General features: G+C 33.8%; 2 protein-coding genes across 2 annotated transcripts; both read right to left on the bottom strand.

The window, feature by feature from the left end:
* Positions 1-539: 539 nt before the first annotated feature.
* Positions 540-1,468, bottom strand: LOC115965848 (LOB domain-containing protein 23-like). The gene is made up of 2 exons (XM_031085140.1): positions 808-1,468; positions 540-725 (listed from the first exon to the last, which is right to left on the bottom strand). Exons 1-2 carry the CDS (start codon positions 1,407-1,409, stop codon positions 656-658), a joined length of 672 nt encoding a protein of 223 aa, XP_030941000.1. The 5' UTR covers positions 1,410-1,468; the 3' UTR covers positions 540-655.
* A 6,313-nt stretch (positions 1,469-7,781) lies between these two features.
* On the bottom strand, positions 7,782-9,977 carry LOC115970363 (acyl-lipid (9-3)-desaturase-like). The gene has a single exon (XM_031090004.1). It carries the CDS (start codon positions 9,542-9,544, stop codon positions 8,201-8,203), a length of 1,344 nt encoding a protein of 447 aa, XP_030945864.1. The 5' UTR covers positions 9,545-9,977; the 3' UTR covers positions 7,782-8,200.
* Between the last annotated feature and the right edge of the window lie 208 nt (positions 9,978-10,185).

The following is a 10,185-nucleotide window of genomic DNA, read 5'->3' as shown; positions in this document are numbered from 1 at the left end:
TGTTTATTTTACTGAAAGTTGGTTAGAGTATAGTTTTTTTTTATTGAACCTTTTAGAAATTTCATTGATAATAAATTAACTATATATATATATATATTTTTTTTTTAGAAATAAGCATACACACAAGGAAAAAAGAATAAAGTTCTAACATAAAAGCACACTACAAACTTCATTCAATATATATAGCTAGGCTAGATAGCTAACCATTAAAATAACATTAAAAGAGGAATATCATGAGTATGATCAATATCATTACTAACAGACATTCAATATATATAGCTATGGTAGATAGCTAACCATTAAAATAACATGAAAAGAGGAATATCCATGAGTATGATCAATATCATTACTAGCAGGCAAAGCTATAAACTATAAAGCCATACATATGGACACTGATATCTCCAGCAGGCATGATAGAATCAATGGTATCTTGCAACTTCAGACAATTTGCAACTTCAAACTTAACTTTCTTTCAAATGTTTATATCTAATAAGAAATAAAGGAACTTTCAAATGTTTATATCTAATAAGAAATAAAGGAACTTTCAAATGTTTATATTTGATGATACAATACATCCTACATCATTAAACAAAAAATAAAAAATGTTGCTATTCTAAAATTTATAAAAATGCTTTAATGAAAAAAATTATTATGGCTAATTGCTGGCATGGATTGTTGATTCTTGCAGTTCATCTTGAATTGAGCCAAAACCTTCCACCTTTTTACTGTAAAATAAGAATGTGTGTTGATTTAATAAATGTATTAATATATTAAAAATTTTAAAAATAACTAATATTATAGAATTACCTGCATTGAGTTGAATCATTGATATCATCGAATATCAGAAGTGGTTTGATATCCTCTGACACATCTTCCAATGGTTGTTTACCATGAGTTGAATCATTGGCAACAAAACCAACCGCCTCAGACACATCTGCCGCATATGGTTGTTGTTTACCATGGTGTTCTTCTGCGTGTTGTAGTTGAGAATAAGATACGTGGGACGTATTCACATCAATATTGCTAATAAAAGTTGAAGGACCCGCCATTTGGGCATGCAAAATGGAGAGTTGTTTAAGCACGAGATCGTACTCGGTCTTGAAATACATGTACTGGCGCTGAAGCTCCCAAATAATAGGGCAGCATCCATAAACAGGGTCATTTGCACGAGCATTAGCTTCAAAGACAATTGAGTGCATGGCTATCTTTTTTTGGTCAGAGTTCAAGTCCCGTATGGTTTTGACAATGTTACTGACGCCAAAGAGTTTGTGGGCATTCAGAAAGTCTTTTTGACGATGAGGAGGGAAAAATGGGGCTAGAGGGCAATCTTTAGCACATTTTCTACGTTGGTATCTACACGCGGCACAAGCTTGTGATCCACTATGACAGTTGCCAGCCTTGTCGTTCATTATTTTCTGAAAAACATTAAGCAAATCTAGCAGATTTTGGTGCCGGTGTTAGGGATCTGCGTGAGAAAAGAGAGGAGAAAATAAAGGAAAGAACGAGAGATAGAGAAATGGAAACTGAAATTAGAGTTTGTGCTAGACATGGATATGTGTTGTTGGCAGAAAATTGAGGACACGTAACACTTCGTGCAAATTCAAAAGTCATGGTTTTTTTTTTTTTTGGGAGTCTAGCTGTCTTTTGGTAAATTATATTGAATCGGATTAAATTTTAGAAATTTTTTAAGCGTACATTATTTAAAATTTAAAAGGACATGATATTTTAAATTATTAAACATAAGATATATTTAAGGATGTGATCAAATTTGTGTTTGTGGATAAAATAATTTATTCGTATATAAAATGAACTCTGTCTATTTTACTTGAGGACAAAGTAATGGGTCTAAAAACTAACAAACATCTTAGTGTTTTTTGTAAAGACGTTAATGTCAAATCTCTCACTTTATCTATTTAATTATTAAAAAAAAAAATTCCCTGAAAAGTTTTACAATTTTTTATAAACTCGTACGTTATCTAAAATTTAAAGTTAAAACTAAAAGGTATTGTGCCCAAGAATTTTTGTAGTCTAAATTGTTTCTAAAAATCTCCCACTCCAATCTACTATCTAATTATCAAAAAATTAATTTAAAAATCCTTCTTTGAAAAGAGAGAGTATCCTTGTAGAAAGCAATTTTTTTTAGTGCAATTTAAGAAAGAAAAAAACGATAGCTTACTTAATTTATTTAACAACATATTATACAATGGAAAAGAGAGGAGAAGAGGATTCATTTTGAGATAATTATGATAGAATAAAAAATATAGAAGAGCATTTATTTAGAGATAATTATGACAATAACAAAGGATATACTAACAAAATGTTTAGATATCAACTTAATATCTAACGATATACTAATAAAATAGATTAGATTAAATTTAGTATAATCTATTTCATAAAACATAAGGATAACCTAGAACTTATTTTGAGATAATTATGATTTATTTATGATCAAAACTATAAACTTTTCAAAATCCAATGGCCCCATTGATTTGGGACAAAACATCCAAGGTTACAAGTTCAATCCACCATATTATCATAAAAAGTACAAATTTGACTAAGTACTAACTTTCATTATTTCAATTTCTCACTCTCCCATCATCAATCAACCATGCAGACATCTTTATAAACCATATTACATATAAAGTTAGGTTGGCTCAACATCTATGATGACAATTTAAATTGAGAAATTTTATGAAAAATTATTAGTTTATTCTAATATATCAATGGTGGTAAAAACCATCAATTTGATTTTTTTTTTTTTTTAACAACTTTAGTCTCGATTGAATTGGTTTTTTTTTTTTTTTTTTTAGTGCAAATACCAATATTATCATGCCAAAATCATGAAATATTAACCATGTTATTGGCATGTTAAATTTCTTCCACGGTCAACAAAAATAGGGCCTAATTTAGGGCCAACTCAACACATTTGAGGCCAAATGCAAATGTAAAATATATTGTTACTTAATATTTTATAAGAGATATGTAAGGACGTTGAAAATAAGGGCCCAAGCCCACCTAGAATAGTGGTATCTTGTCCTTCAAATCAAGTCCAGACAATAGAATTTTTAAGAGAGTGGGTTTCTAACTCAAGTGCAATACAAAAAAAAAGTCCAAGTCTAAGACTGTAACATTCAAATTTCAAAGTAACGGAAGAATGCACTTAGAACAATAATAAGAAATAATATCCTCCTCGAGTAGGTTTGAGGATCACTTTCCTATGAATAAGTTTAGGTCTAATTCTATACAAGGTAATTCTTAGCTTTTTTCTTTGGTTCCTTCTCTTGGGAAGATTATCTATCCCCCTTTTTTGGGGGGTTCCCTTTCTTTTATAGTCCCTTCCCTAGCATCATAGCCCTCCACCTGTACATTTCAGGTGATCCTTTAGGATACTTGTCCCATCAGGACCCTTCTGGAGGCGGTAAAGAGAGAGTTGCTAGTTGTGATGTTGTTGTTTAGAGGTCATTTTCATATTAATGTAGTTGATTAGGTTGATGCAGAGCATTAAATGCAGAGGTGGGAGTTGTCTTCTTCAGGAAGCTTCCTCTTTCCACCCTCGCAGGTCTCTTTTCCTCCTGTCAATGTCCTTTCTCTTATCCCTAGGATTCACAAGGTGTGCTAGTCATCCTTTGGCTTTCTTGCTCTCCTCGAGTAGGCGCAATCCTTTGGATTTGCTTACCTTACTTTGCTAAGATCAGACAGATTCGTCCTCGAATTGGGCTCCTCGGTCCTTGGCTCCCCCACAAGATACATGAATTATAAAAAAAAAAAAAATCTAACCTTTTTTTTACATAATTTAATACATTAATTGGACTATTTTCATACATTAATTGCAACTTACTCATGGGACTCTGAGCTTAGCACACTCACCACTATTTATTAGTTCTCGGACCAAATGTATATCCTATCGTTCAAGGTGACCTTCTAGGAAATTCCACTAATAGGGACGTGCATTAACGTATAAGAGGGATGGAAGCCCATAAATGTCTAGGGAAAAGTTACTGCCACAGCATTAAATGCTCTGCAGCTAACTTTCTGGCTGCATTAATGTGAAGAAGACTCCTGAACAGTGCTGTCTTGGCTACCCCAACTCACAAAGAGCCTAAAAGGATGTCCGATGGGACAAGCACTTAAGTAGTGGCTTAGATGATCAACAAGTGTAGGATCAAGATCGTTCAAAGGAGACTATATAATGTAAGAGACCCTCCATGGAGAAAGAGAGGGTGGGGGGGAGAGAAATCTAAAGAGAAACACTGTAGCAACTAGAAAATAAACTTGTAATCATACTTAAGATAAATATACAAGAACTGATCTCTTCGGACCGGTCCAAGGACGACTTTCTTTAGTTGAAATCCATCTACCTTTCTGTTCTTGTCATTTGAATCCACTTTGTTTGCCATCCAACTCATTCTAGCCTAGTTTTCTAACCCACTCTCTACAAATTTATTGTTTTGGGCTTTTTGGGCCTGAGCCTATTCATTCTTTGGGTTTGGGATTCTAACTCGGTCCTTACAATATATATATATATATATATATATTCATTGTCTCGCTTGGCAATATTAGACTTTAGTTATTGAATAATGTATTTCAGTAATGAATTTGTCTAGAAAAATATTAATTTTAATTTTAATTTGGATATAGAAAGAAAGGAAGAGTAAAATTTTTAAAAGATTAAAATCTTTTACACGACATTCTATAGGCCAATAAAATTTTTTTTATTCTAAGTGAGTGCTTTACCTTTTTTTTAAGAAAATTATTTTTGCGCAATACTACAAAATAAATAGACATAATATATTCTATTTTAGGGGGCATTAGGCCATTACCTAAATGCCCTAATAGTTTGTTATAAAAAAAATGGCCTAATGGTTGAGCAATCCTATATAAACTAGACATTTAATGCTATACTTCTATGCCTAATATGATATTATCTACAAAAGTTTAACTATGTAGATCTTGAACTAGGCTTAGATTGCATTCAAAAGCCAACTCAAAACCGTTGATCACAGCTGTATGAAGAATCAACGGAGCTGTAATCCATTTGCCATTGTGGTCCTTAACAATCTTGTTGTTTGTGAGCCCTCCATTGTAGTCTATTTGTCATTGTGGTCCATAATAATGTCTTCTTGTCACCATTGTTACATGAATTATTTAGTCGGACTTTATAAGAGATACTTTCGTGAACAGGGAATTTATGCAGGGTTTTTGCTTCTCACTTTTACCTTTTATAACTCTAACATGAAGGGGATATTGGACTTTTGCCCTTATTTTGCAAAAATAACATCAATATGTACTTGTTTTGAAATTATTTAGGTCCGTGTTTCTATTTTGAAACTCGATTTTAACAAAATCGAGTTACAAGTGGAACTCAACATTAGCAATGTCGAGTTCTATGCAATATTTGCCACTTAATTTTTAAATAAAATTTAAGTGAAACTCGACTTTGGTAAAGTCGAGTTTCAATTAAAAATTTACATATAACTCAATTTTGAGGATATCAAGTTTTATACCAAACTTAATTTTGTTAAAATCGAGTTTCAAAAACAGGGACATAGACCTAAATAGTTTCAAAACAGGGACATACCAATATCCGGGGATATAGGGCTTTTGTCCTTATTTTGTAAAAAATTTAGTACAATGTTCCTGTTTTGAAACTATTTAAGTCCATGTTCTTGTTTTAGTACTTAATTTAAAAAAAAATTGAGTTACAAGTGGAACTCGACATTGCTATAACAAGGAAATCAATGGTTAGTAATAGTTCCGCCAGTAATTATTAATTGCTTGGAAATAGAATAAATATGTTTATCAGTTAATTATCTGTTTGCTTGTTCACACTTAGGATAGGCACACACTAATTTGAAACATAGACTATGATGAAACTCGACTTGGCTACTTAATTTTTTTTGCCACTTAATTTTTAAAAAAAATTTTAAGTGAAACTCGACTTTGCTGAAGTCGAGTTTCAATTAAAAATTTACATATAACACGATTTTGAGGATATCGAGTTTTATACCAAACTCGATTTTGTTAAAATTGAGTTTTAAAAATAGAGACACATACCTAAATAGTTTCAAATTAGGGACATATTGCTGTTATTTTTGCAAAATAAGGGCAAAAGCCCAATATCCCCCTAACATGAAGTTCTTAAACTACTAATCAATCAAGGTTAAATGAATGGTTTAGATTTTGTCATGCCATTAACATTTTTTTTTTTTTTGCCTTTTGTTTATTCGAGATAAAAATCTCACTCTATCATAATCTAAGTATATGTGTGAAGCTCCCCCCCCCCCCCCCTCTCCACTCCACACCTCTTCTCCACTCCACAAGAATTTGTATTAGAGTTAACCATGACGGTACTATTTCTAGTTTCCATTTAAAATACACAATGACATGGTTAAATCTTAAATTTTAACCATTTATCTAACCATGGTTAGAATTTTAAAATAACTCTTACTAGATACACAATAGGATTTTAAAATAGTTTTTGTTAAAATGGTAAATTGTGACCGCTAGACAACCACTTTTAGTGATCCGCCCCCTGGTACTTTTAATTTTTCACCTCTTACCCACCATTTTCAATTAGTTTTGTAGAAAAATGTGTCAGTAGACTTGTTTAAAAAAATAAAATAAAATTCAGGATAGAGTTACCTACTGTCTACTGTCTAGTGGTTGCTGCATGCCATCACATCAGGGAAAACTATCATTTCATCAAGCAAACATATCATCTTCTACGGTGAACTCAAGGCATGCCCTTTGTACTCTCTTGTTAGGAAGTTGCGTTGAAGGTTCAATGCTTGTACTAGGACAAGGAGCCGACACACCCTGTGATTTGAATGTGTGGCACTGCAACTCCTATCAATTTTAAAATCTTAGAGTTCGTTTGGTAATGTTGTTCAAAGGATTGCACCAAGAACACAAGGAGAAATAAGATGATTGCCCTGTATGGATATATATGGTTCTTATGAAAACTCCAATGTAGAGTTCTTAGAATCCAGTTCACTTATTTCAAAATGAATGAAAAAAATTTTAGGAACTGCATGACAGAATTAATATTAGAACTCTATTCTAAATGATACTAATCCGACGGGTATCTGCAAAATTGTACTTTGGTAATGAAAAGCTTCATCGTTTTTTTTTTTTCTTTTTTGTTTGGGTAATGAGAGAAAAATTTCATCATTTTTTGAATGAAATGACACCTCTTGTATCAGAGCAATCAACAAGATTGGACCTTGGACCTCATACAACATAACCCCAGTCTAAAGAAAGAGCGGTTGGGATAATATCACAACTCTGAAAATTAAGTATGGGATTCTGGGTGCTATATTCTGCACATTCAATTATAATTACCAACATGCATCAAGTGAATGAGTTTCTTCAGCTGAAAATTCCAGCCAATTCAAACTTAATTAGCTGAGAATAGACACCTACAGGAATGTATTTATTATAGTAGGTTTGTGAAGATTAAACAGAATAGCTCTATTGTAGTTGGCAAAATTGCAGGATCAGAATCCTACTGGACTCAAAACAAAAAAGACCCTCAATAAGTTTATTAGAATTGCTTCTTAATTCAAATCAATTTGAGATGCTAAATAAGAGGGACAAATCATCAGAAACATGAAAATAACAAATTGGTATGCCACTGACAGCAGTGTTACAATCTAGAAGGAATCTACAACCCTCTGCTCGTAAAAACAAGCTAGTGCAATGAAACTAAACCGATATTATAATAAAGCTGGAAAAGGGAAATATAGTACCAAGTAAAGCAATCCTATAAAACAATAAAGAAAGACCAAATCTTGAAAGTTTAAACTAGCTTTGGCATTGAATAAAAACCAACACTATCAAATGTTACCAGTATTCTCAAAGACAAAGAAGTTCAAAACGCAACACAAATAAATAAATATATATAGAGAGTGAGACTAAAAGCCTCCTAAGCATAAGGAACTATATCAGCCTGCAGATAATCAGTACGAATTGTTTGTCACCTATTCCAAAAATGACATAAGCTGATCCCACAAACGTAGGAATCAGTAATGAGTGATTGAAGCCTTCAAGCAATGATAAAGATGGTTATTATTGCTCCATTGAAACCAAGGATGACCACCCTCAGATATCAATTGAAATGCAGTCCTTATGCCGACTTAACATCAGATGGGCACAAATAACTGCAACACCAAAATCTTAGCAAGCTTCGGAAATGTCTATATCATCCATGAGTGTTGAAAGCTTCCCAAACCATATTCTTTGGAACTGGATTGGCAAGATCACGAGCCTGCAAGGCTGCTGTCCTGAGTGTCCCAATTGTCATTTCATTGGCCTTCCAGAATGAAGCACTGTTGTAAGGCAAATTGTGCTTCTTGCATAGTTCCTGAACCATTGGTGAGACTTTCCTCAGCTGGCATCGAGGCAAACGGGGAAACAAATGGTGCTCAATCTGAAACTGCAGCCCACCATGAAACCAATCCATCCAAGAAGGGCAGGTTATATCCAATGTTCCCTTAGTCTGCTTGTCACACCATTCATTCCCACTAGGGTGGCCAACATAAACATTAGAAGAGAAATGGTTCAAACAGAACTGAACATGCTGAATTCCAGTGACCGAAAAACTTATAATAACAAACATGATTCTCTCACCCCAATTAGGCAGGCAAGAAACAAGAAAGGGGTACCAAATCCAAAACACAAGAATCCCCAAGACCTCCTGGCCCCTATTGGCCACCCTTCTCTTAGACGACAACAACATGAATGATTGTGCAAATAAGTTAATCCTAGCCAAACACATCACAGGATAAAATGACCAATGCTGGTAACTAACCAAGAACCTAGAAGCAGAATCAAAATTCAGCTTCCTATCATAAAAATAAGAAGTAAGTGAATTGAAGAATTTCGAAGATACCACAAAGAAAGGCATGTGCTGAAGATCTGGATCGAAATCCAAGCTGTTGCAAGCAATATGATGTGCATTGTGGTTCCACTTCCACCAAGCAATACTAATCCCTGCAAGACAATTCCCACTAAGAACTTGAGCAAAGCGATTGATTCCAGTGCTGCTCATAACCTTGTAATGCCCAGAGTCATGTCCAATCCAACCACTTTGAATCCAAAGAACCCCCATTAACGCACCACAACCAAGATGCACCCACATGCTATCAGAGCGCAAAATACCATAAACACTCACAACAAACAAGATTGCTATCGCTGTAAGTGTATACAACGTCACGTGTCCCTTTTTATCAAACAAACCCATCTGAGAAAACTCAGACACAAGCTTCCTGTAATCTTTGGAAACCTCTGAAACAGAATAGTCTTGGAGATAATACCCAGTAAAGAATTTGTCTAGATATTGATAAGCAGTGCCTGGATGGTATGCAACAAAAGCATCAGTGGCATCTTGGCCAGAGAGATTCAACAAAGGAGGCTCACCACCCGGGTGGTCTTTAGCCCAATCAGTCACATCGTAGATCTTTCCCTGGATAGAGACCCATAGATCTCCTCGTTTGTTGTGCTTTCCAAGTTCTTCCTGTGAAATGTACCTCCTTGACTCTGCCATTGAAAGGAACACACAGAAAAACAGAGATCTAAGACTAAAGGTCAGACCTTTACTCTCTTTCTATGCTTCTCTTCCTTTCTGGGTTGTGAAAGGAAGAGACTTTTTTTTTTAAGAAATGGTTTATAACAAGAGAGATATGAGATGGGTTTTTGATTTTTTTTTTTTTTTTGGGATCTTTATCTCTGTGATTATATTTCTGCCATAGAGTTTTGATTTTTGGCGATTGGGGATATCTTTTGAGAGATGAGAGGTGTGAGAGTGAGAGGGATGATATTTAACGAACCAAGGGTGGAGTTGGAAGTACAACAGCCAAGCACAATTTGAAGAAGCGCCAATAGTTAAGAGTAGTGCTGAATTGCTAATGATACAACAAATTGTCACAGTACATTCACAACAGTCTGTTAGTCAAAAAATGAGTCCATTTAAAATTAAAAACAACAATCTTACCTGAATTTGTTGTGTTTACACTTCATAGAATTTCTTTACTTTTAACTTTTAAACATGGTCGTCTAAGAAAGAAAAAAAAATCATATATGGAGATGGAAAATGAAAATGTTTGGTCAAAACACAACAGGGTAAAAAATAGTTTTTCTTTATAGATATGATGTAATTTCAATTTATGTAGTTCATTTTATGATGAC

The sequence above is a fragment of the Quercus lobata genome, chromosome 2 (assembly GCF_001633185.2).
Source record: "Quercus lobata isolate SW786 chromosome 2, ValleyOak3.0 Primary Assembly, whole genome shotgun sequence".
Taxonomy (NCBI): Eukaryota; Viridiplantae; Streptophyta; class Magnoliopsida; order Fagales; family Fagaceae; genus Quercus; species Quercus lobata.
The sequence above is the reverse complement of the archived record's forward strand: the minus strand, read 5'-3'. Positions and strand labels throughout refer to the sequence as shown.

Excerpts from the sequence above, each read along its gene's own strand:
- LOC115965848 (XM_031085140.1), bottom strand. The coding sequence starts at position 1,409 with ATGAACGACAAGGCTGGCAACTGTCATAGTGGATCACAAGCTTGTGCC. Across the intron at positions 726-807 it reads AATGATTCAACTCAATGCAG|TAAAAAGGTGGAAGGTTTTG; the intron begins GTAATTCTATAA and ends CTTATTTTACAG.
- LOC115970363 (XM_031090004.1), bottom strand. The coding sequence starts at position 9,544 with ATGGCAGAGTCAAGGAGGTACATTTCACAGGAAGAACTTGGAAAGCAC.